Source organism: Colius striatus, chromosome 3 (genome assembly GCF_028858725.1).
Source record: "Colius striatus isolate bColStr4 chromosome 3, bColStr4.1.hap1, whole genome shotgun sequence".
NCBI classification, from domain to species: Eukaryota; Metazoa; Chordata; class Aves; order Coliiformes; family Coliidae; genus Colius; species Colius striatus.
In genome coordinates this window covers 90,393,745-90,420,035 of record NC_084761.1, presented here as the reverse complement: position 1 = coordinate 90,420,035, position 26,291 = coordinate 90,393,745, and the positions used below count along the sequence as shown (strand labels likewise).

The 26,291-nt window shown below is 40.4% G+C and overlaps 1 protein-coding gene across 2 annotated transcripts in view; it reads left to right on the top strand.

Moving 5' to 3' along the window:
• Positions 1-871: 871 nt before the first annotated feature.
• FAM193A (family with sequence similarity 193 member A) overlaps positions 872-26,291 on the top strand; it is an 80,245-nt gene continuing 54,825 nt past the window's right edge. For both annotated transcript variants that reach the window (XM_061993581.1, XM_061993580.1), the window contains exon 1: positions 872-1,411. In XM_061993581.1, the coding sequence (XP_061849565.1) occupies positions 1,139-1,411 (273 nt within the window). In that variant the 5' untranslated portion in view covers positions 872-1,138. The remainder of the gene's footprint in view (positions 1,412-26,291) is intronic.

Sequence of the window (26,291 nt, the reverse complement as noted above, 5' to 3'; positions counted from 1 at the left end):
GACTGGTGCCTCTGAACTGTGCTCTAACCCACCATCACTACCACACACCACCTTCACTATTTGAATGCCGCAGGAGGATTTTACAGTGCCAGAAGTTATCACCAGGTTTAGTATGCTCATAGCTATTGCTTTTACAGCACAGCACCCTGCCATGTCCCAGCCCTTGCTACAGTTATTTCATCTCTCCCGGGTGTATTGTGGAGGCCAACCTGGGGAAAAGACAGTGATGGTGGTTAGCCGGGCTGCAGCATAGCCTCCTCCGGCCTGGGGACGGGTACCTCGGGCGTGAGGAGCCCCGCGGCTGAGGCACACTGGCCTCACGTCGGTGCACGGCCCTCAGCGCGGCAGCTGTGACCTCCATTTTCAGCCCGCTCTGCCCTGCCCGCGGGCCGGGGAAGGTGGCGGCTCTCGGGTGCTGAGGGCTGTGGTGGTAGGCGATGCCCCCACACCCAGCAAGACGCGGCGCCAAAGCTGCCCAGGGGCTGTGTTCTGTCAGAGCGGCCGTGCTCTGCTCCCGCCGCTCTGAGGAAAGGCGGCCCGCAGCGCCTCGGCTCCCCGTGGCACCAGTTAGCAGCCGCAGCCCCTTTAAGGCGCGGCAGTGCGCGTCACGTGGGTCTCGCCGGCTGCTGGGCGGCAGTGTAGTCCCCTGGCCGGGGTGGCACCGTCGGCCGGTGGGGCTAACGGCGGCGGCGGCGACTACAGCTCCCAGCGGCCGCTGCGGTGACGTATGAGCTCACCGGCCGCGCCCAGGCGGGCCTCGCAGCGCGCGCCGGGAGTTGTAGTCCGCCGGCCCCCTCAGAGACGGGCTAAGGCGCGGCGCGGGAACTACGCGTCCCAGCGTGCCCCGCGGAGCGGGTTCCCGTCAGCGCAAGGGGGAGCCCCCCGACGTAAAGGGGGATCACTTTCCCCTTGTGTCCGCCATATTGGACGGTAACTCTGGTCAGCGGCGCTGGGGCCGAGGGAGTCCCCGTTGCAGTGACAGTCGGTGCGCTCCGCTCCTCGGCGCCCGCGGTGGCCCGTGCCCCGGCCCTGCCCGTCCCCTCCGCTCCCGTGAGCTCGCGGCGGCCCCGCGCCCCTTCCCCTCCTCCTCCTTCTCCTCCCCCCCGCTCCCTCCTCCCTTGCCCGGGTGTCAGGCACGATGAGTCCGGCCGACGCCAAGCGCGGAGCCAAGCGCCGGAAGAACAAGCGGGGCGGCGGTCTCAGCAGCACCGGCGGGCCGGGACCCTGCGGCGGCGGCGGCGCCGGCGGCCTGGGCAAGGCCGGGGCGGCGGCGGGAGCGGCTCCTCTGCGGGCTGCGACCCAGGCGGCCGCCGCCTCGCCGAGCGCGGTGGGCGGCCTGCTGACAGCGCCGACGACGGCCGCCGGCGGCGGAGCCCTGGGCGGCGCCGGGGCCGCGGCGGGACACGGCGAGGTGAGGGGGGAGCGCAGGCGGGCGGCGGTGACACCTCGGCGCGGCGGGCCCGGCACACACCCACCCGGGCGGGCGGCGCTGCCAAGCGCGGGGCTGCCGCCGCGCCATCCGCCCGCACCCGCTGCCCCTCTGGGCGGGTGCGGGGCCCGGTGCCTCGGCCGGGCCGGGGGAGGGGGCGCTGGGCCCCTCGCAGCGGCGGGGGGCCGCGGCGCTGTCCTGGCCTGTGTGGTGGTGGGGCTGGGAAGTGTCCCCGGCTCCCCACCCTTTGTGGGGGAAGGGCAGCGCAGGCTGCTTAGGGCTGTGTCGTCCTGGGGTTTCTCCTGGATTCCTGGCAGGAGCCGGCGCCAGGGTCCCTATCCTCAGGAGTCTTCTGACTCGGGCCCCGCATCAATGGAAGAGCTACAAGAAACAGATGGGCAGGCCTGGAAAAAAGCAGAAATGTATCTTTGTGCCCATTTTTTATCTCTAGTATTGGAGCCCCTTATTGCAGCAGGCAACTTCGTTAGGCATAGGAGGGTCGTGGTAGCTTGGGCAGTGGTTTGTGCTCTGGTGCCTTAGAGTAATTTACATCAGTTATGTTATTTCACAATATGATGAAATTTATTTGGAGCATATTATGTGGTTTAAATTGTCTTTTTTTTTCTTCAAGGAAAATTACTCAAGGATTAGGCCTTTAGAAGGATATCCTACTGGTTGAAGTGACAAGAGAGTAAATAAGTGTACATTCCTTCCTCTCATAAAGGTTGCCCCAATTTTTTTGTTATCTACACAAAACTTCTGTTTAGGTACTGTATTTACAAAGGCATTTCCTGCTGACAGCATCTTCAGACTTCCATATGTATGTCATACAGCCTGCACCATTTCCTCTCTCACTCTCATAAACTTGTGTACACGTGAGAGGGAAACAGAAAAAAATGGCGCTTGTGATGTAGGGTGTCTAAATACCATGGTGTAACAGATTGGCTTTTTTTTGTTCTCCGTGTAATTTTGTGCCTATCTCTTTTTGTAGGGTGACAAGTCACTTGACAATTGTAGATTAGTTCCCCCCTGACCACCCCTTAAAACTTGTGTTCTGCACTCTCATACTTGGTTTTCCAAAATCCACAGTGTTTTAAACTATTTCTATATGTGTGTTCTAATCAGAGACTTATTTCAGGCATAATTTCCTTCTGTGACAGTAGCCCTTATGTGAGTTAGATATTCAGAAGAATGACGTGCATCATGGTGAAGAGAAGTGCAAGATTTTGTTTGTAACTTTGCAAGTCATCACTGAACTCAGTTTTAGTTAAACCTTTAACAGGAAGATGCATCTTGGGTACATTGTAGATTTTCAGATCTTCCAGGCACAGGTTCCTAGGTGGTGTTGGAATGAGCCTGATAATGCCATGGGAAATAAAGCAAGCAGTGGAGTGATGTGTAGAATGGCATATTGATGTGATTCAGGTAGCAAAGGCTTCAGTATCTCTCATATTTTTGATCTGTTTGTATCTTACATAGTCTAGGACTTGGGGTCTAACCTAATTGCCCTGTGTCGATTCTCTTTCTGAAATTTGTTTTGCAAGGGCAACATCACTGTTAGTCTTCCAACTTCACATTTGTTCTTTCTTTCAGGCTAGATAGTTCCTAATAAAGTCTTCAGGAGTCTTCACTTGGAAAGTATAGGTTGTCTTCAAAATAAAATACAGTATTTCAGCACTAAATTTGTGGGAAAATAGTTCTGTGTATTATGTAGACCGATTTATGATTTGTACTTCTCCTTAAATATGCGCAAGGTTTGTAACTTGGCCTTAATTGATCTTTTTTGCTTGTACAAAAGCTGTGTATGCAGTTTGTCAAGTGTTTCCATTTCACTTAACAGTGTGGTACAAGTGGTTCTGAAGACTGATGGACAAACAGGGAATTAAGAAGTTGGATAGATTAGTTAAGCTAGAACAAACCTGCAACACAGACCTTATTTAGTCAAACAGTACGCATATTAGAGTTAGATTTTGAGGCTAGATAAATGCCTTTGCTCAGTTTCTGAAAGGTAGATGCTTATACTCTCTAATACTCTTGTAAAGTTGGTGTGACTTCCTCCATACTGTTTTCAGTGTCCCTTTTCTTGACACTTCTCCAATGGTGGTGACATACAAAAGTTGCCAGTACTTTGAAGTTAGCTGATAATCTTGTTGTGAAGATGAAGGCAAAGATGAGATCGTAAAGCATCATTACGTGACTATTACTTACATGAAAATGCAGTCTCTGGAATGGTTAATAATTTGCTGGTTAAGGGTACATGGTCAAAACAAGATTATGTTCTTTGCATGAAAGACTTGCATATGTTGTTTCTGGATGAAGTTGAGAAAGAAAACTGTATATTTTATATGACCTATCACTTCTAAATTAGGTGCAATATTTGTTTTGGCTGGATGGAGAGTAAGCAATGCATTAATAGTTGTGAAGTAGCAACCAGAGTTGCTTTGCTTTCATCTTTCACAGAATATCCTGAAGTTTCCTTTAGTGGGTGAGAGAGAGAAATCATCAGGCAGTACTCTGCTGCACAAACCTGAGTGTTTAATCTATCACAATATATAAAATGTATAAAACCCCAGAATTCTGTGCTTGACGCAGAACATAATGGTTTCTACTTGTTAGCGTGCTTTCTGTTTCCAGGTTCTGTTGCTTCTCTCATTTTAGGGCATCTATCCTGGATACAGTGGGCATATCCTTCTGTAATGTTCTATTAGGTGCTTCTTCCAAAACTTGTCTAAAATAGAGTGAAGCAAGATGTTTAAGGAGTGATCCCCTGTGCGCTCCACATTCTTACAAGTCAATAATTGTCAGAATGGGATATACTTTCCACCTGCTTTATAAATCATATTGAACAGAGTTTTAAAATGGCTATGCTTACGGTTGAAATTAAAAGCACATGTGCCAGTATTGAAATTCTAACTAAGCCTGTTGGAGCTAACAAATATATTTTAATTGAGGTTTTCATACATCGTATCTGGAGGGTTTTTTTAAGACTGTAGGCTAAATTCAGCATTAGACTACATGCTAAGTCTTGTTCTGGGATGCAAGTGGGCAACTCTTAGTGGAGTCCTCCTGGAAGCTATGCTGCCCCATGCATGTGCTTTGTAGTGTCTGAATTCATCCTCTAGCACTGTCAGATGTTTTAGAAAGATAGTGAAATTAAGGATGCTGCGGCAGTGTTTCAGTGCAGGGGAGCATCTCAGATTTGAAAACCTGTAACAGTGTTGACTTAAACTGGAAACGCTCATTTAGTTGTGTGGTACAGCTGCAGGACTTCCCTTGGAGTTAGATTTTTTTTTTTTACTTACCAAACTATTTACAGCAGTGTTATGGAGTGAAGAGTCCTGTGTCCTATAAATAGCAGAAATTTACAACCATTAAATAAAATACACGTTTTGATGTTTTATGTATATATTTAAAGACCTAGATCTTGCCTTCTGTTGTGTTGTTTTTAAATTCAGTAATGCATTGCATCAGGCTTTCATAATTTGATCCTATAAATTTTTGACAGTTGGATAACTGATGCTGTGAGATGCATTTGATTATCTCTGTCAACCACTGCATAACTCATAAATCTACTATAGTAAAATGGGCTGTTCCTTAATATTTTCAGGTACTTTGAAGTGCAGTGGTTTATGCCAGTGTCTGGTCAGCTTCAGGAGTAGTTTTTGACCTTGTATTATTAAGAGGGATAACTTAGCAGCCACTTTACAGTTCTCACTTGCATTTTTCAAAGTACTGTTTGTCTGTCAAGTGTAGACATTACTACACTAAATCTGCTTACATTTGAGAGCTGTCTGTTTTAGAATTTTCATGAAATACTTCACTGGACTATTCCTTTATTATGAGGTACTGCTTTTTAAATAGAGTTTCTATACATAGCAGACAATACATTGCTACATTTTAGAGCATTTTTTTCAACAGCTTTGTTGTTCATTGCGTTTTACTGTTATCTGATTTGTTGTTGAGATTTTGCCTTTTCTTTCTTCTCCCTTCATGATTAGAACATTCAAAAGAAATAGTATACAAAAGAGGAGCTATGTCAGGTACTCAGAAGTTCAGCAAATTGCTAGCTTTTGTACTGTTATGTAGGGCCTCCTCTTCTTCAAAAGCAAACTTTGGCCAGTTTTTGTCAAGATACAGGTAAACTTAAATAAATATAGTAGTGTTGTAATCTCTGTTCTTCAGGCTGAGGAAGCAAGTACTTCTAAACACTCAGAACACTTATGCAATGAAAAGTACTTCTTGTCGGTCTGGTAGCACATTTGTTCCTCTGACTAGATGCAGTTAACTTTTTTTTTTTAAGACATGCAGTTGCTGCCCTGAACAGCTTATGATCTGTTTGGGGTTTTTTTAATAAAAGGAGATGCAACAGAATGGAATCAAATGATTAGGATTGGCTTTAGGTGGTATGGTTGAGTTAACTTGCTAATTTAGAAAAAAGAATCTATGGTGACTGAAATGAATCTAACTAGAAGATTTCCAACTTAAAAAACAAGCTTAATGGTTGCATAACATTCATATTAATAGCTCTTTCTTAGCTTCTTCCCGTGATCAGTTAAGGCATTTTTCAGCTAATAGATATGAGACCACAGGCACACGTAGTGGTGGTTCGTTCAGATCTTGTAATACTGCTCCTGGGAAGCGTGTGTCTGTGTGTACTCATGACCTTGACGTATATCCAATCCCTGAGCGCTCCATTTGTCCTCCACCTCCTGCACCTGCTGTATCATGGTCAATTGATAATGAGAATAATTGACTGTGAATTGTTAAATGAAACATGTGGAAAGTGTGACCAAAAAAAACCCCGGCATCTGGTTCAGCAGTGTCTAACCTGTACTAGCTAAGCATCCTAGTACTAGAAACGTTTGATTCTGTGTATGAAGGCAAAAGGTCGTGTTTTGTTTTGTTTTTTCCTTGCTGTATTGGTTGCAAAATGGTTGAGAGAGGGAGAATCTTTTACTCTTAAAAACATACTGACTCCCTTCCCCTCCATTTTTTTTCCGGACGGTCAAATTGAAAACTTGTTGATGTAATTTGTAACTAGATGAATATGAAAAGTTACCTCTGAAATAGATTCATATTGATGAGAATATTCAGGGTTCTTGTCCAATTCTTGTCTTGCAATTTTTTTTTAATCTCAAACAGTACTTGAGGCTTCATTTAGGTATTTAATATCACACTATTTTCTTGATTGTGGTATTTAGCCTTTTGTAGTCATATCTCACCTTGAGGGATGCCCTGAGATCCTTTATCCTTTACAGTCTGAATAAAGAAGAGATCCAGGCTTACCGTCTTCTCCTTGCCTGGCAAGGAGAGCTGAGTGGATGTGAATATTCAATTTGGTGGTGTTTGGTGCTTACAGGAGTAATGTTTGCTCCCTGATGTATATGTAAGAAGGATATAAATACACAAACATGGTTCTGAAGATGTGTTGTGGGGAAACTATTGAGAGAAATAATTGTGAAATAAGCTTGCTTGGCTTAGGATGTACGGGGCTTCATGGATGGACCAGGCAGAGTTTCAGCTTTATATGGATCTGGGTAATCAAAGGAGATTTAATATTTGTTGGGGCGCCTTCACTGGTGGGAAAGGAGGTCATATATCCTCTTCTAATACAGTAATGAAAACTTCCTGCCTTTTCCTTTCTTGTTAGAGCTTTTTAAAAAATTTTGATAGTGATTGAAGTAGTTTTGTACTGCTGTGAGTATTTAATACATGAGAGTATTTCATATGTGGAGTTTTCCTGGGTTAATTAAACAGAAGGAAAAAAAATTGACTTAATTACATAGAAAAATGCTGCAGCTCAGTTGTCATTTGTTACTGATAGATAAGTCTACAGGTTCCAAATTTCTTTTGCTGCAAATGAAGAGTTCAACTGGGAAAAGACATTTATGATGCCACTCTTAATGTTATTATGGGAACTGCTCAAATTGAGACTTGTCTGAGAATGTAATGAAAGAAATAGACCATTGTTTTTTTTGACATGAGAATTACTTAATTTTATATTGTAGAAATTCAAGGCAACCTATGACATTATTGGCCTTCACCTCCTAACTGTGCGAGGAAACGCCAGAAAGAGTACTGAAGATGAGTATGGGCAGCATAATGATTTCTCTGAAGTATATGTTTTCTATTTTATATATTTTTCTATATATTTTCCTTTTTTTTTGTATAGAATGTACAGCTGCTTTAACGGTGCAGAAGTTGGTCTGAGTGTTGGTATAGGAAGTGGATTTTAGGGGAAAAATTAATGAGGTTGCCTGTGAGCCTGGTTGAAGCTGTTGAACTAAGTCGTTCATGTTGGTTTGGTGACAGTGCTAGAGAAAAATCTTCTCAGAGTGTGAACTTTAACCCTGTTCTTAAATAATCAGCTTACCTTCTGTTGCACAAGACACAAATGTTGTTCTCTCTTTCACAAAATTTCTGGTAATGATAGAACACACTCATGCATCTGAGAGAATGTCGGAGAATGTGTCCTGTTCTGTATTGTTCTGTAGAGTGGCCATCTCTTTCTACTCTTGATTCAAGGAAGACTTGAGAGGCTTTGGTACAGGCTGGATGCTCAAAGTTGGAAACTGGGAAAAACCTCAAATGTCACAAAGTCATGTCCTCATGCACAATAATTCTTTACAAGAGTCCTAACATATAGATCTGTTGAACTAGTTTGTAGTAGCTTCCATCAAGTGTTTGCTTCTGAAGGAGCTTCAGAAACATGAGACTGCAGTCATTCAGACAAATAATTAGGGTTTTACAATGTTACAAAAGTCATTATTTTGAAGTCCAGAGCTTTGGGCTGCCTTTATCTAGAGCAGACTTGTTAGCTATGGCATCTGGGCTTTAGGGCTTCTCTTCTGGTCTCATCTTCTGCTTGCCTTACAACATGTCTGGGAGAGATGAATTGCTGGTGCTGCAGGAAGGGCCAGCAGCCTTGCACCGCAATAGGCAGTGAGGACTAATTCTGGGGAGTGTGTAGGGATGGCAGTTGCTCTTAGAAAAAGCTGCTGAATTTTTTTTTGACTGCTTTGGCAGCAGCTTAGTGGTCTGTGTTGAGCTGTGAACAGATGGAGGATGTGATCAGCTGTTTGGGCAGTGTTTGCTGCTCTAAATAGCTGTTCCTTGTGTTCACCAGGGAAGGGTAACAGGCTGGATAGAAGTGTTGGGCTGGTAGCCCAGAGGACTTCAGTGTTCTAGGTGTAAATTTTCAGATGCCAGTCTTTATTCTTCTGATGCCTACGCTATCAAAAGTCTTAGTTTAGTCATGGCTTATGTTGCAATGTCAGCTTTGCTCACTTTGATCCATAAGTCAAGTTGTTGCTCTTTTTGGAAATAACAACGTCTCCCCTTAAAGCAAAACCTAACAGTGTAGAAAACTGAGCGGTGATTGGTTTATGTTCCAAATCAGTGAATATGCTGAAGAGGTAAACTTTCTGAAGACTGTATATAAAAATACATGCATTCCTAGTGTATGAAACTCTAGGGGTTGATGTCTGTTTATTAAATATTATATGGTTGTTATGTTAGCCATAGTAAGTAAATCCAGTAGTTGACCTGTAAAAAACATAAAAGGCTCCATGGACCCATACCTATCTGTAGTTTCTGAGTTAAGTATGTAAACACCAGCAACTTCAGCCTAGGCTAAGGCTTTTAGTACTTAGTTCTCTGTGGACAACAGTGAAATAATTGCAAGAGGTATTTTTGGGAAGTTCTCCTTCTCCCTCCCTGCTTAAGGTCTCACCCTCCTCCTTTAGGAAATCTGCAAGGACAGCAGAAGTAACATAAGCAGAAATTATTCACCGGGGATGGTACTGGAGAGTAAAGGGAGAGTAGTAGGCATGTTCTTCTACAGCATCAGAAGCTAAAGGAAGTTTACAGTAATGGGAATCTCAGGAAGCTATTGGGAAGGGGGGAAAAATGTGTATGGCATGTTGGGTTAGGACTGTCCATCTCCTGAGCCAGCTTTTGCTTAAAATTGGTCATCTAGGCTGATAGAACAACTGGATTCATTATAGTAATCTGGCTCTCAAGAGGCCTTAGCACAGCTGTGTGCTAAGCATGTCTGTCTAGCTTCTATCAGAGCTGGTGCATAATAACTGAGAGTTGATGTTGAGCTATGTCTATCAAACATTCTTTCTGTACCAACAACAACTATTCAGGAGCTATAAACATGTGTATTTACCAACTAGACCAAGGTCTGAACGAGGCTTTGGTAGCAAAATACTGCTTTTGCAGGGACTGGGTTTTTTTGGTCTGCTTTTCTTCTCCCTATCTGTCAGAAGAAACAAGTGGCAATTGCACATATGGTAAGTTAAGTCTGTGATTACGGTGAATGAGGATGGGGTCTTTGGAAGGATAGAATACAGCTTTTGGCTTTTTCATTCCTTTTGGATGACGTGGGAGACTGTGGATGAGGAGAGAAAGGGCTGCAGAAGAGCAGGCATTATTGATGTTACATGAAATATGCTTAGCTTTTTGAAATGGGCAAGTGAGTTCATTAAACAAAGACTCTTCAGCAGAGTAACTGAGAATGACATAATGGGACTTTTTTTTAAACTTTACTAATGAGTTTTGGTCATGTCCATAGGTTTTGAGTGTTATGCTGTTAGTGCCATCTAAAATCAATTTAATTGTATCCGCATTGTAAGGTGAGGGCAAGAAAAGAAGGTTGTCACTTAAATCCTGTTCCTGGAAGAAATATATTAATGAAAGCCATAACTCTTGAAAAACCTATATATTTCTTTATTAGGGAGTATCTCCTTGTGTGTAGTGCCAAAAGTTGTTGTAAACTGTGTTAAATGTAATATAACCATAATGTTCTGTGAAGTGCTGTAAGGCTGTACCTTGACTCTTGTTCTGATTTAAGCTTTGTGCTGTCAGACTGCATCAATGACAGCTCCTTACAAACAAAAGAAGTGGCTTTAGGCAGGGGTGCCAGACTTGAATGCGCACTGCCAGCTGCTTCATCTCTTTGAGGCTTCTTTCAAAGAGAGGGAACTAGTGCAAACAGCTGTATGTTGATGTGATTGGAGTCAGTGCACTGTGGGCACTACAAACTCTTGTCTTTCGTCTGTATTTTGGGACTGAAGTAATTTGCTGTTGGACTAAGATGATTTTTTTTTTTGAAAGCCAAAGATTGTTTTCTGTTTGTTACTTTGCCTATGTGCAGAAACAGTAGCTTTAACTCTCAGACCAGAACTCTTCCAAAGCTAGGAAGGTGGTGCTGCTACTGAATTGTACACAAGGGTAGTTAAGCAGATTTCTAATATTAAGGGAGGGAGTTTTTTTCTATTGATGTTGGTTCAACAAACTAAGGGTGTGATTGAAAAATACCTTGAGTTCACTTTTCGTAGGCAGACTTTGGTTTATGAATATTACAAGAAATTACAGAACCTCTTTGAAAATTTTATAGCCGTATTAAACCCAATAGATGACTATTTCAGACTTGTAGGGAGTAGTTCAGAGATGGATGTGAGGGTCTTAATTTGGATAACACTAATGTTGACACAAGCCAAGAGACACTTTTGTGGACAGATGTGTGAGTGAGATGTGTGTATGCATGCTTATACATATGTGTGCATGTATCTTAGCTTTTAAAACACGACATTTTTGAGTGTGGGTTAATGATGTTGCTATGTAAGTGTAGGCATGAAGGAAGTACTTTGTATGTGTGGATGTACATTTTGGGGGGGGGATTAGGAGAATACGTACATGTGTGGGGGCTGTGGATAGACAAAGAAATACCTGACTAAATGTTTAAAATTCTTCCTTACATCAAGTCTCATAGTGAAGCTGGTCATTTGGAACAGAAGAGTTTGCCTTAAAAAGCAGTTCTGAACCACAGTACAATTTTGCCAGCTTTTAGTGTTTAATTGGTGTGGAGTTAATGACCAAAAGATTTCTTAATTGCTGTAATGCTTCCAGGCTGCTTATCTTCAATAAGCTGCTGCCACAACAGATGGCAAGTTAGTGGTTTAGCTGAGGTGTACTAGAAGTTTTTCTCCACTTTATTTTAATGGCCATAAGTTATCTGTGTGACTCTAGATAATGTGTAGTTGAAACCCAGATCTTCACTGGAACAGGCTTCAGATGAATTACAGTTTTATTTTGTCACTCAGCAAGAGATATAACACTCCTTTACTGTGACAAGAGACTTTGCAGTTTGATCTGTGAGATCATCTTTATTTTATCTTTACTTCTTTTTCCTGCCTACTCCCAGGATTCATCTCCACTATACTGTCATTCTCCCCTTCTTTTTAGGGAGTCTGCAGGGAATTTTACTGATGTCTGCAATGATTTGAGACAGCTTGCAGCAGCAGCCTGAAGCTGACTGGGTGTTTTGTTTTGTTTTGTTTTTGTCATAACTGGCTAAGAGTCTGAACCACAGGAATAAAAGTGGACAAAATGAAGCTTCCATAAATTTCAGATGTATATTGCTTAAAGAAAAAGCTTTAAAAGAATGTTATTATACTTTCAATGGAAAAAAAGGATGTTTTTCTGTCCTGAAAACAGTCTACCATACTTGTACAGTATCCTCCACTAACTATAAACTTGAAACCTTATGTAGGTTTAGGGGGAACTTTGTACTGAGGAACAATGCATAGTAACTAAGTTAAATATTAATATTTAATGTTTTTGGAAGTGCCGTCATTGGTGACCTAGCTTACTAGTTCTCAGAATTATAGAGAAATCACGTTACTTAATCATGCATACTTGGAATGTTATTTAGATTGCTTGTTGCATGGATTTTTTTAACCTTGGCGACTGTATCATATCTTCAAAATGAGAATGAGGAATAATAATCTTTTGTCACTGTTTAAAGACATTCTAAGCATATGTTTTCCTTATCAGGTGAAAAATGTAGTGATTGTGTAAGGTTTAGGGATTGTTCTGATCTCCAGGAATTTGTTAAAACATTACAGTACGTTCCTGTGGGAATTTATTCCTTAAATACAAATAGAGCTTTCAAATAGACATTTGAATGTGTGCTTGCCTTTGTGGCTTTTGACTAAGGACATAGAAATGAGTATTTGTCTAAATGTGAAGCCGATTCTGAGGCAAACTCTGAAGTCAGCAAGTTACACCTAATGATGTTATGTATTAGTGAGATTGGCTCATCCTCTCAGTCATTTCTGACAATTTGACAGCTAAGCTGCAAAAGTCTTATGTAGTTCATGTCTTCTGTTAAAGCCTAGAGGATTCTAACCAGTGTTAGATGTCTCTTATATTGAAGACACTAAATTGGTTTAAGTTATTCCCAACTTTGTTAATATTTATGATAATCCTGAGGAAGTTGCATCCTTATCATTAGCTTTTTCCATGAAGTCTTGCCTTGGCGAAATGGCTGAGAGTGTGCAGTGTTATAATAGCGGGATACTTGAGTATCTTGGTTTCAGCTGATATCCTTAATTTTCTTCCATTAGATGGTACAGGGCATTGTTTTGGATTTGTGCTGAAAACTGTTAATAACACAGGGATGTTTTGGATATTACTGAGCAGGGCTTGTATGGCATCAAGAACTTCTCTGTTCCTCCCTCTGCCCTGCAAGTGAGCGGGCTGGAGCTGCACAAAAAGCTGAGAAAGAGCATGACCAGGATAGCTGACCCTAACTAGTGAAAGGGCTATTCCATACCGTAGAACATCATGCCCAGTATAGAAACTGGGGGAAGATGATGGGGAGGGGCCAGTCACTGCTCAGACATCATTCAGTGGGTGATAGGCAATTGCATTGGACATCACTTGGTTTTATTTACAAGTTTGTTGTTTTGTTTCACATAGAGTCATAGAATGGTAGGGGCTGGAAGGGACCTTTAGAGATCATCTAGTCCAACCCCCCTGCAGAAACAGGTTCACCTAGATCAGGTCACATAGGAACATGTCCAGGCGGGACTCCACAACCCCTCTGGGCAGCCTGTGCCACTGCTCCGTCACCCTCACAGTGAAATAGGTTTTCTTTATATTTAAGTGGAACTTTTTGTGTTCCAGCTTCATCCCATTACCCCTTGTCCTGTTACTAGCTACTATAGAAAAAAGGGATGTCCCAACCTCCTGACACCCACCCTTTAGATATTTATAAATGTTAATAAGATCTCCCTTCAGTCTCCTCTTCTCCAGACTAAACAGCCCCAGTTCCTGCAGCCTTTCCTCCCCTGATCATCTTGGTGGCCCTGTGCTGGACTCTCTCCAGCACTTCCCTATCCCTCTTGAGCTGAGGAGCCCAGAACTGGACACAGTACTCCACATGAGGCCTCACCAGGGCAGAGTAGAGAGGGAGAAGAACCTCCCTTGACCTGCTGGCCACACTCTTCTTGATGCATCCCAGGCTGCCATTGGCCTTCTTGGCCACGAGGGCACATTGCTGGCTCATGTTCAGTTTATTATCAACCAGGACTCCCAAGTCCCTCTCTGCAGAGCTGCTCTCCAGCAGTTCGACCCCCAGCCTGTACTGGTGCATGGGGTTGTTCCTTCCCAGGCGCAGGACTCTGCACTTGTCCTTTTTGAATCTCATGAGGTTCCTCTCTGCCCAACTCCCAAGCTGCTGAGTGGCAGCACAGCCTTCTGGTGAATCAGCCAGTCCTCTTAGTTTGGTGTCATCAGCAAACTTGCTGAGGGTACACTTGAGTTTTATTTCTTTCTCTTTTTGTTATAATCCATTAATATTATTTTTATATATTTTTATTATATTTTATTTCATTTTAATTATTATACTGTTCTTACCTCAACCCCTCAATTGTCCTTTTTTCTTTCTGATTCTCAGCATCCCACTGCAGGGGGTGGTGAGCGAGCAGCTGCCAGCTGCTTACTTGTTGCCTGGGGTTGAACCATGGCATTTGAGGTATTGCCCTAATATTAAGCAGTCATTCCCAAATAATTGTATTTTTACCATTTTAATTGTTTTCCTGAGTTAAGGATGAATTCTTCTGATGAGAGAAGTTTCTATGGTTTCTTTGTGACTCGTGTTTCCTTTTTTTTATAGCAGGAGGTCAGTCTTCATTTTGCTTGCTTTGCTCTATCTCTTGGCACTTCTGCCACAAATATATTCTTTTCTATAGTTTACTTTGAGCAATTTAACTTTTTGAAGCTACATGCAAAAGATTTTTTAAGTATTCTTGTTGTCATGATCAGCAAAAATAGTTGATGTAATAGAGTCTTTTTAAGGTTTTGTGTTTATTACCGGTAAATTTATAGTGTCCTTGTCTTTCATCTTTTTCACCCAAATGGCTATTTTGTAGAGAGCTTCTCGGTGACATAAGATAGTTTGGATAAGTATAGACATAATCTATTCATCAGTGTTAGTATGTGGTCAGGGAGGTGTTATGTCTGATGATTATTTCTTTGATAGGTGTCTCTGCTTAATGGGGTTTACTGGCGTTTAATGGAGGGCGAATCCCTTTTGTTAAACCATGAGAGGATCACTGGAAGTTGTCCTTCTGGCACGTGTTTGTCTGCCTCTTCAGTACATTTTTAAGATTCTTCCTTTCCTCTTGAGCAAACTTTGGTTGACACTAGGGAACAGCAAGTGTGACTGGTAGTTCCTCTTTTTGGAAAGCCATCCTTCTTTGTGGTCTGGCATCTTGATCTTGTTGGCCTGCTTGAAACAACTTTGCTGTAACACAAAAATTAATGGTGGAAAGGCATAAACGGTGATTATGTGACCCATTGCTACTGTGTAGATTTATCCCTTCAGTTAGGCTGTCTTTTTTTTTTTTTTTCCCCCTCTTCCTGCTGACACTTTTGCTTGTACAGTTGTGAGAGAGAACATGCATGTGGGTAACCGGAGAGCCGGCCCTGAGCAGGCAGGCAGTTCCAGCACCACAGTGATTCAGGAACTACCAGGGAGATTGACCTTTATGGCCTTGATTTTTCCCTTTATGGAGAGTCTTAGATTATCGACTCTGGATTATAGAGCTTTTTATCTTTTTAAAAAATATTAATGGACAACGGTATTGGATATTGTCTACCTTGTTACATATTAAAAGGTGAGTGACGCATACAATCTGTTTCTATTAAGGTTGTGGGGTTTGATTATTTTTCTTCTTTGTTGGGGGCATGGTTTTGTTTGTCTTGGGCTGTTTTGTTTTGGTTTCTTTTTTTTTTTTTTTTTGGTAATTTTAGCAGACAGACATTTGAGCAGCCATGTTTTAGAGTACTACTGAAAATCATGCTACCTTAACTATGCTTACTTCACCTTTTCAATCTCATGCTAGCCAAGTAGCCAGATTTGCTGCTAGTCTAAAGTAACTGCTTACTCTGTGCTTGCAATCTTACTGATAACACCTGTCTTTATTTTCAGTCTGTTACAAAGGTGTCTTTGCTGAATGGTTCTTGAGTGTGGGTTTGGGGTTTTTGCTTCTTAAGGAGCCCATTAAAACCTCATGTTTTATTCTTGAGAAAATGTTTGTTTACTTCAACAGAATTACTCTCAACTTCCTTTTCATAATCAAAACTTATTAGACTCTCAATTATTCTAAATGTGCGTGCTGCCTTCAAGTAGTTATTTGGTTCCTTCTTCACTTTTAAAGCTATCTCAAGTTTGATACAAGAGCTGAATATAATATTTCAGAATCTCTTATCAGTGATACAAAATCTTGACTTCAAGTTGCATTCTGTCCCTGGTTTTCTCTCATCCATCTTCTGGCCAGTGATTATATAGCACTGATTATACTTTTGTTGCTTGTTTGTCTAACCTACTCTTAAAATGACTTAGTTGATAGAGACTCCACAACCTCTCTAAGCAGCCTGTCTTTATCCTTAAATACATTGCTGTTAATTTTCTATTCCACGGAAATCTCCATTACTGCAATTAAAATCTTACTACTTGTTCTGTTTGCTGTGGATACAGAGAACTGAGTCTTCCTCCCCTCTGTGTTCTGATCTGTAGGCTTGGTATCCCTAGTTCTTTCAGCCTTTTCTGGCAGGTAATATTGTCTACATCTGGTAGTTTTTCTCTTGTGGCTTTTCTCCAACTGTTCCTGTCTGAGTTGAAGACCTGTGTGCAGAATGAGTTGCGATTGTCCTACTGAGACTTAACCAGAGCACTATTAAGTGAAAGGATTATGTCATGTGTCACATAAGCTATACATCCCAAGGTAGCATTAGTTTTTTTCCAGTGGTCTGACCTTGTTGACTCCTCTTTCACATACAGTCACCTGTTTGGAAATTCATGGTAATTCTATCAAGGTCTTGCTTTTTAGTTTGTCTGCGAGAAAGTCTCAGTAATTAAGACTGTCACAAACACTAATCAAATAAATCAATGACATTTATTCTTCCTCCCCTGTGTAACTCTGTCATGGAATAAAGTTGTGCTGGTTTGACATGGCTTTTTTTTTTTTTTCCTTACAAAACCAAGGGAATTGTTTCTTCTCCTTCACATTAGTGCTTAAAAAGACTTGTTTGAATATATTTGAGTAACTTTTTTAGGAACTGAAGACAAACCAATATTATTCCTCAGATTTTTCTGCCCTTCATCTCTTTTCTTTCCATCAGTTTTTGGGTTATTTGATGGATTTTGGTTTTCTTTTTGAGTGAGGTGCTTTATTTACTTTAAAGAAAGGATTTATATAGTTCAGCTTTTTCTAAGGTTCTGATATCTCAGACATCCTCAATGAGTTTTCAAAGATAGTTATCGATTTTGAGATGGCTCTCAGGATTTCCTGCACAATTTTGTTGAACGTTATCAGATTTAGTCAGCTTGGGAAGAAAACCTAAGTATGGCTGTTTCTAATAATAGATTGAATCTGGGTGGTTGTTTTTACCCATTTATTTGTGCTAACTGTGCTAGTCACCTGTTTTAGTTGGTATCTTTAGTGAGGACTTGGTCTTCCTTAACCCATCTCAGTAATGGACAAGTTCTCTTAGTAGTAGTGGTGTACTGACAGAATAGTTTCTCAGTAGCCTCAAGCTGTGTTATGAGAATTATTTCGTTTTGTGCCTTTAGCCTTTTTGATTTGTCCCTTGTATTCTTTTGCCATTGTTATGCTTGCTACTCCCTTTCTGTCTGTTTTTTCTGAGTCATTATTCTCTTGCTGTGTTTTCTGTTCTCTTGCTGTGCTTGGTTTTCTCAAATTTGTATCTATTGTGTCATTTGAGAATTCTCTCTTCCTTGCCTTAGACTTGTCTACTGTGAGCTCTTACTTAGTGATGTTAAATCTGTTTTTTGCTGTTCTTCCTTCTTTTCTCTCTTCAGTAATTATTGACTTGATGGGTCACTTAGAGCAAAACTGTCTGTCATTGTTAACTGTCAATCACTTCTTTCTTGCCATTACAGCTAAGGGAAATCTCTGGTTGCTTTCTATGTTTTCAAACTAAGTTCCTTGAATTTTTGCTGGAGTTCTGCTATGTTCTGTTCCAGTAGGGGTCTAGGTTCTTCTTGTCATAAGAAATCCTGTTCTTTACTCATCTGCTTGCTCAGAAAAGGTGTCATCTGTTTGTCTACCAATTGTGATGGTCTGTAGTAAGCTTGCAGCTTTATGGCACTTGTGCTTTCCTGCTTTTATTTGTAGACTTCCAAGATCGCTCTCTCTGCATTTGTGATGCTTATATGCTTTAGATGTAGGGTGTACCACTGCTGGGCACTTGAGTTTGTTTGGTTTTGGTTGGTTGGGTTGGTTTTCTTTCTGTTAGCAGTCCAACTGGAAATGGACCCTTAGGGAAGCAGATGACAGTCTTGATCATGGTGAAAGAGTTCCTGCTTCTTTTCTTATGTTTCATACATCAGTAAGCATATCTCTAAGGCTGACAAATTGGTTGTTTCTTATGTGTGAGTAATTACTTTAATTCTTAAGTTTCTTGTATGTGACTAATTACTTAGTTTTAGCCTTGCTCAGGTTGCCCTGGCATATCATCTTTGGACTTGATGTTTTTCCACATGATCTTAGTGCAAAATGTTCTTTGCTCAATTTAACAAGCAGGAAGAGCTGCTTTGTTTGTTAATTCCTTGAAATCTTCTACATTGTCATCTAACAACATGTGGAACCTCATCACATGACCAGAGAAGCCAATGTCAATAGTAGTAGTACCTATGTAGATGAGTTGCCATGAAGAGTAGTCAGTGTGATGAATGGGTACCGAGCATCTTTTTGCCACACCTTCAAGGTAATGTACATGCAATTTCTGCTTCTCTCAGGAGTTGCTCCAGATTTGTTGGGCCTGAAGAAGGCAGAGAACAATGGAGCAGCACGCAGCTCTAGGTATAGGACTGCCTTTGGTTTTGGCAGTCTCTTCATAGATTGCCTGAGACATAACAGTCATGTGTCAGCTAAGCTGCCTCCTTCCGCTTAACAGTCCACCTCCAAAAACCTAAACCCACGCACAAATGCCCAAAACCACTGTGAAAAGTGGCAAAAAGGCAAACTGTAATTAAGAATTTACTGCACTAGATGTCTTCATTTTGATTTTCTTCAGTATAGGAAATATAAGCAACTGTTCCTATAAATCCAGTGCAGGACTTAGATTTAACTCATAAATCGGATATAGCCCTTATATGTTGGAGTCATCAGTGTGAGATGAGGCTTTTAGAGTTGCCACTTGCCTTTTTTTCTTCTGGTTGTGTATGCTGGGATCATAGTTGGCTTCATGCTATTAGGCTCCCAGCCTTTTGGTGAGACATAGCTGAATAGATTACCCTGGACACTCTCTGTGATTCTTAAGTTGTGACAGTAAATCGGATACTTGGGTCAGAGGACTTCAAATTTCACGTATATCCTCAGTTAATTCCATGAATGTCTGGTCCCTCCTATAGTGGTGTTTGGAGCATGCCACATGTTATGTTTCAGTAGTGTATTTCCCATGGTTTATGATGTGATATATGTATTTATGGTGGACATCTAGAGCTGGGCAGGTGGGGGATAATGAAGTGCAAGGACTGAGGTAATCTGCTATAGATATTAGCTTAACTTGTGCTTTTATTAACTTCGTAGTGATTTGTTAGAAACATAACCTTTGAAGACAGTTCTGATGTTAAAGCTCCCTTGCTGCATCTTCTCTCGTAATTTTGCTGATTGCTCTTAAGTCAATCTGTTAAACTAGGATTCTGCTTCTTATTGATGCTGATTTTTATAGAGTTGAAAGCTTAGAACTGGAAATTACTTCTCTGCCCTGTGTTGTCTGTGTTCTGTATGAGTACAGCATATGCAATTTGCCTGACAGTTCTGTTTCTCTGTTATGGGAAAAAGACGTGTAGTGGTAGAGATTGTTTGGTAGAACCTTCTGAAAATACCATATGTGGATTTACTTAATATTTCAGGAGATTTTGCTGCCAATGTGAGTATATATAACCCTTTATCAGTTACCAGGTGAGATCAATTTTCATGTAGTTTCTGGAGTAGAGCGTCTACAGTTGTATCATTGAAGCTACATAGTCACATAATTCTCAAATATTGTCTTACACACCTTAAAATTGCCTTTAGACAAATGCTTCTTACTTCATAGGGAGGATGCTGGCAAGTTTTGGGTGTTTTCTGTTTTGCATAATCCTATTCAATTTACATATTTCTGTTTGGGATTTAAGTATAAACAGCAGATTAAATCTCTAACAACTCTATACTAAGAAGAAAATGTATATACATGGTTCTTACCTGTCAGGGCTAGTTGGGAAAATTTTGGGGTGTTTTAACCACCTACTTAGAACAGTTTTGGCCATTGTACTGGGGAAAAGAAATGCTTGAGTCATCTTCATTATTAGCTTTTGGTGAGTTTTTTACTACATGTAGCTGCATAATTACTGGAAAAACACTGAACATTTTTCTAGTACAGGAAGAGCAGAATCCTAGTGGGAGGTGGATTGTCTGTGTTCTGCTGTGTCATATTTGGCTACAAAGAAGGGAAGTATTGCATATAGGGTATGTGCTTCTAAAGAATTTGTGATGTATGTAATTAAAACAAAATCTCCTTCCTTCCCCCCTTTTTTCCCTTGGAGAGCCTGGGTTCTTGATCGCTGCACATCTGGGTAATACAGACCCAAGTCTCTTTTCACTCAAGTCTAAGCTTCTCCTCTCTTAAATTAGTGTTGTAATTTTGTATACCTGCTGCCATTTCACTTGTCAACTAGGGAGTAGCATTTAATGCTGTGCAGAAAACTCTTCAAATATAATTAACTACTATACTTCAACCAGTCTAAGAGATGATTTCCTCCTCCTTCCCTTATGGCTTAATAATAAATCTTATTTTAATTTGGTTTCAGCTTTCTGAGTTTGCCTTATATTGCAGACTTTCCCTACCTTTACACAAAATTGAAAATACTAAATTGTTCTGCTTTTTATTTTAAAAGCACCGTTAAATGGTATATAAGAGCCTTATAAAAGCTATTATAGGCGAATATCCCTTCATCTCCCCTGTTGCAAGTAGAACTTAAAAAAAAAACCTCACTGGGAAGACAAGGCAGCTCTTACATTGAGACTGAGTTGCAAACACATTTGGACAACTGCAAAGCTTTTCCCTGTGAATGAGAGGGGACCTGGGTAATTTTTTTTTTTTTGGTACTCTCTATCTATAGAAACACTATAAAATGCCCTTCTTAAACTGATTCAAATTCATTTGAAATAGATCTTTGCTATCCCTATCTTCAGTTCTGCTTGACATCCTTGTTGTGCCTGACAGTCTTTTAATTCAGCTTGAGTGTATTCTGAGACATTTTACTCTGCTTTCTCTATCAGTTTAATTCCTCTCTTCACCCACCCCCAGTGCACTCTCAGAGGTAGCTTCGTTGCTTTCCTAAGCTAAAGAAACCAGGCCTCTTGCTGACAACTCTGTTTGGCTGTCACCATGTCTATTCCAGTTAGTTGTTTCCTGAAGGTGGTTGACCAAATGAGGGCTGTGAAGTGGCAGTAATACTTCCCAGTGTCTCTTGAAAACACTGTGATGCATCTTGAATTGTGTTTTCTTTTAACAGTCTTAGAGGTGAGTATAAGCCACTGGTACAACCAAGTCCTTCTTCCCATTCACTTCTAAATCTTGATAGAGAATTAGTCTTGGAAAGGATATTTGGTTGCAAGTACAGCACAAGGTACTTGTCAGTGTCTCTGACTTGTTTAATGTTTACTTAAGATTTTCTTTATTTTTTTGGAGCTGAAAATTGAAAAATTCTGACAATCAGAAATGTAACCTATGAATAATTATTTGAATAATACGAAAGGGAAGAAGTTACAGAGTTATCAGTACAAATCAGTAAATATGCACATGTATAGTGATGCTTCTTAAAATTAACCCATCTCTAATAACTTATTTTTCAGTTTACGTGCAATACCTCAGATCAGTGCAATAGGAAGTACAAAGAAGATAAGGATATTAATTGCTGCTGGCTTTAATCTTAATAAATGGTCTTATTTAGCCAAGTAATTGGTTGCTCAAGTATAGACATGCTGTAGTTTATTGGTTTCACAAAATTGAAGAGCTGAGAGGTATTTATTGTAGTTTGTTGGGTTTTGTTCTGTTTAAAAGCGTTTTTCATTAAAAAGAATGGAGATACAAAAAAAGAGATGAGCACAAGCTTGTGACAGAGTTTGCAGCTTTCTGATTTGTATTTAATTTTTTACTTCAAAATGTAGGTCTTTGACTCTTCCTGTCTTCACCGTTTCTTTGATGGTGTCATTGCTTTAGTACACTAAGTATGCTATATTTCTATGTTAAATCCTGTTTTAACTTAGTGCCTCACTTAAGCTTAAATATGGGATTATTATTTAAATTGTTATTTTTAATGACCAAAATTAATGTTTTGTTTTATTCTGGAAGTGAATTTTTCTTGTTTTTACGATGTTATGAGGAAGTGGCTCATCAACTAAGGCTGCCCATTTGTATAAATAGTGACCCTGTAGTTTACAAAGTGAAATTTGGCAGCTGGATAAAAGTGCAGCTTGAGGCTTCTTTTGTCTTGATTTTTTTTGTTGTGTTTTTTTTGGTTTTTGTTTTGTTTTTGTTTTCCCCCAAGGGCAATATCTTTCATTTATTGCAATACAGTTAGAATACAGTATGGTAGCTGGTATATTTTTTTCCTAGTGTGTGTCAGTAGACTTAAGCATGGCATAAATTGTGATTCTGATACTTTTGTAGTTTTCTGTAAGATGAGACAGATGGTTTTAGGTTTAAAGGAAGATAAAATGACAAGATGGGACTTGCAAGCATAGACACTTTTCATAGCATCAGGGATCTGTTGCTTTCTCCTGTAGCAGTCCTTCTCTGCTGGAAGGCAATTAACCATTAACCACCAGAGACTTCAGTCAGTTCAGGTTCACCACAACATTAATAACCGTTGCTTGGAAGCGTTAAGTCTTCCTTGAGAATGAACATATGCAGGGCCATGGGGATAGCTGGAGAGTTTTATCTTCACTTTTATCTGCAGGGTAGCACTGCGTCTAGTGTTTACTGCTTTTGGAAAAGTAAGGCTGTCTTGGGCTTGTAGCTTTTGGATGTAATAAGAGTGGTTTTGTTCCCAGCTGATGTGGCTCTTCTAGCTTTTTGTCATGAAAAACTTAGAGTTACTAATAGTAAATGGGTATATTGTTAGTGACTTGAAGAGAAGAAAATGTGACTTATTATTGGTAAAGCTTCCAGAGGATCTAATTACTTGGAAAAAAATTACAAGAGATCTCAGCTGATTGAGGAAAACCAGTATTTGTTCATATGCTACAAAGAAAGAGTATTCATGCAAATGTTGCTAAGTTTCATGTGACAATGCACTGGAACAGGCTGCCTGGGGAGGTGATCTGATCTAGATGGACCAGCTTCAGCTGTGGAGCTGGACTAGATGATCTCCAAAGGTCCCTTCCAACCCCTACCGTTCTATGATTCTATCATAGAATGGTAGAGGTTGGAAGGACCTTTAGAGATTATCTAGTCCAATCCCTCTGTAGAAGCAGGGTCACCTAGATCAGGTCGCATAGGAACATGTCCAGGCAGGTCTTGAAGACCTCCAAGGGAAGGAGACTCCACAACCCCTCTGGGCAGCCTGTGCCAGGACTACATCACCTTCACAGTGAAATAGTTTTTTCTTATGTTTAAGTGGAAGGTTTTGTGTTCCAGCTTCATCCCATTACCCTTTGTCCTGTTCTATGAGTTACCTAGGCAAATAGATTGACCTTTAGGCTGGCTGTGCTGAAGGCCTGTGCCATCAAAAAAGACTAGTCTGGTCCTTGGATCTATTCACAATGGTATAAAATGAAGGAGTAAGGGTTTTTTTCTGTCTGACCAGGATTTCTTCCTGAATACCAGTTCTTGTGACTACCTAGTAGGAAGCATTGTGTCTGCGTTCTTGACTTCCAAGGACTTGTTTTCTAACTGTTTCCACTTTTGCAGAAGATAAGGAATAAATGTCTCGTCAGATAGAAGCATCTGAATACCTAACAGAGGAAACATGATGATGGAGAGTTAAGAATAATGACATATTCTAATTGATTCTGAGCCCAGATGTGTTCTGTTTTAGATAATTTAACTACTTAGTTTCTTCAAATAGGGATTACACTAGATCAAATCTTCTGGAAAAAGGAAGGTCTTTGGCCTCTCAATAAAAATCATGAAATCATGTGTCAGGCAATGCTTAGCTATTTTCTTACGTATAGCTTCTGTAGGTTTAGTTTTAGTGGTGAAATTCAACCAAAGTGCATCTACAGAGTACAGCAAGGCTTCTGTTAGCGTCTGGACACTTCATTCTACAAAGCAACTATGTACCTTTTTTTTTTAAGTATTATTTGATAGTGATTAGTTGTCACATTAGACTTCTCATAAAAAAAGAGGGAGGTGATTTTGTTGCAATGGTAGAGGTAGGAATGAATTCGTAAGCTTCATGGAATGAATCGTTTAAGTCTGCATCATTCAAAGGAATGTCCAAGGAAGTAATTTGTCCTTGTTTAATAAAACTATATAGATGAAAAACCTGTTCTTTGAGTATAACCTTATTTTAACTTCCAGTTAAAAAGTTAAGCAATTGTAGTTCATACTGTCTTACAACAGGATACAGATCTGAGTTTCATCTCTTTAATTTTGGTTTATATGCTTCCTAGTTCCTGTAGAGATCATGGCTTTGTGTGTGTGTGTGTGTTAACATTTTCATATGGTGGCACGGTAACCTGTGAACTCCTTATTTCCTAACAGGTGCTCATTTCCTGAAGGATGTATTTTAGATTGTTTCAGCTAAAAGAAAAATTGAATGTGCTATTGAAGAATGCATAGGAGGAAGGGCACAGAATATAGATGTTTCTCCCTTAAATCTCGTCACAGAATAATAATATATGTGTTCTTTTGAAAGTACTACTTCACAGTACCTTTTTGAGGTGCTAATTAATAAAGAAACCCAAAACACTTTACCAGGATAGTTTCAGGCACCTTTATTTGCTCTGTAACTAATTTCATTTAAGATGACTGTGTTTCTGAGTATAGCTTCTTGTCAATCAAGGTGTGATGAGTTTGTGAATTTAAGTAGCTGTTTATTCTGATGACAGTGCTACAATAGAATTGCTATATTTTGGCTGTGAGAATCCAAAGGACAAGAAGATGCAGCAGGTAAATAATAAGTTCTGTGTAAATCCACCAGAAGCATTGTTTTTACCTGTGTTCAGAGAATCTGAGTCTTAATGAACTAGAAGTAGAAAGAAGACTGGTTTTCTTCCTACTCTGCATTGTTCAGAACTGTCAGATTTCCTTCCTCCCTACTCTGTTTTTGGGGGTTTTGGTGTGTGTCTGGTCATAATGAAAACAAAAGAAAACCTTGATTATGGGGTTTTTTGAAGTTACCTATGTATCTGGTCCAGCAGATGCTAGCAGTGCATAACCAGCACTATTCCAAACCATAAGTGGAAAAAGAAGCCTTTAACTCTCTCCAACTCCCACTAGTATTATGCCCCATGTTGAAAACCATGGCTGTGTAGAGGTGACTTACCTCCTGCCTTCCACTGCTTGTGTGATGACCCTGTAAGTAGTTACATCTTAGGAAGTTCTTAACACAAGGTCTTGTAGGTAAAGTAACCTAGACTTGAGTTTCAGCAGGAGGTAATAGAGATTTATTGTCTTTGGGCTGGTTTAGGGTGTCCCTCAATGGGTGAAATGAGGATAGCCTCCCTACCCATCTCCAGTCTCACTATTAACTTTAGCTAAACTAGAAAGTAACGATCTTGTTGAACAAGTCCAGTATATGTCTAATACTTTATATAATTCTTTTCCCTAGATTGAATGTCTGTAATGGTAAAGACTTCAACTGGAAAAGAAGTATTTCCTTTGAAATAACTTCAGTTTCTACTGAAAACTCCTTTGATGCTTTGATTTTTGGTATCAAAGGTCCTATGGGATTTCAGTACTGGAAAAGAAGGAAATCAGGTTGGGGATTTTGGAAGTGTGGGGAGAAGAGTAATTTTGTTGAGGTTTTGAGTCATTCATAGGAAACTTGCTTTGTTATCTATATGCAAGGTAGATTGAGCTTTCTAGATTAAACCTTCCAACCCTAGACTTCTCAGCTTGTTTGACATCAATTTGTTGTACGAATAGCTTTTCTAAGCTATGGAAGTAGTGTTATGTTTACTTAAATCCAAGTGATAAGTTTTAATAGTATGACTTGCTGAAGAAGGGAAACCTTCAGAGAACCTGTCTTGCAGGTTAGTCGCTTTCTGTAATGGTGTGATTTTACTTAATAAAGAAAACACTGGAACTACAAGAAAACTATTTGTTATGTTGTCTAAAGAGGGATTTATGTGGGATCTCTCAAATTGTATTTTAGCAAAAGTTAAAAGGGATAGAAACCATTTTGCTCATAAGGATTTTCTGTGGCAATGCCTGGATAGTGAGTACCTAATTTTGGATTAATATCGTGACTGATTGTTGTCAAGTATATCTTACAAACTTGTAATAGATTTGTCTTAATATGTTTGTTTCTAGTATGAAGTCATATCAC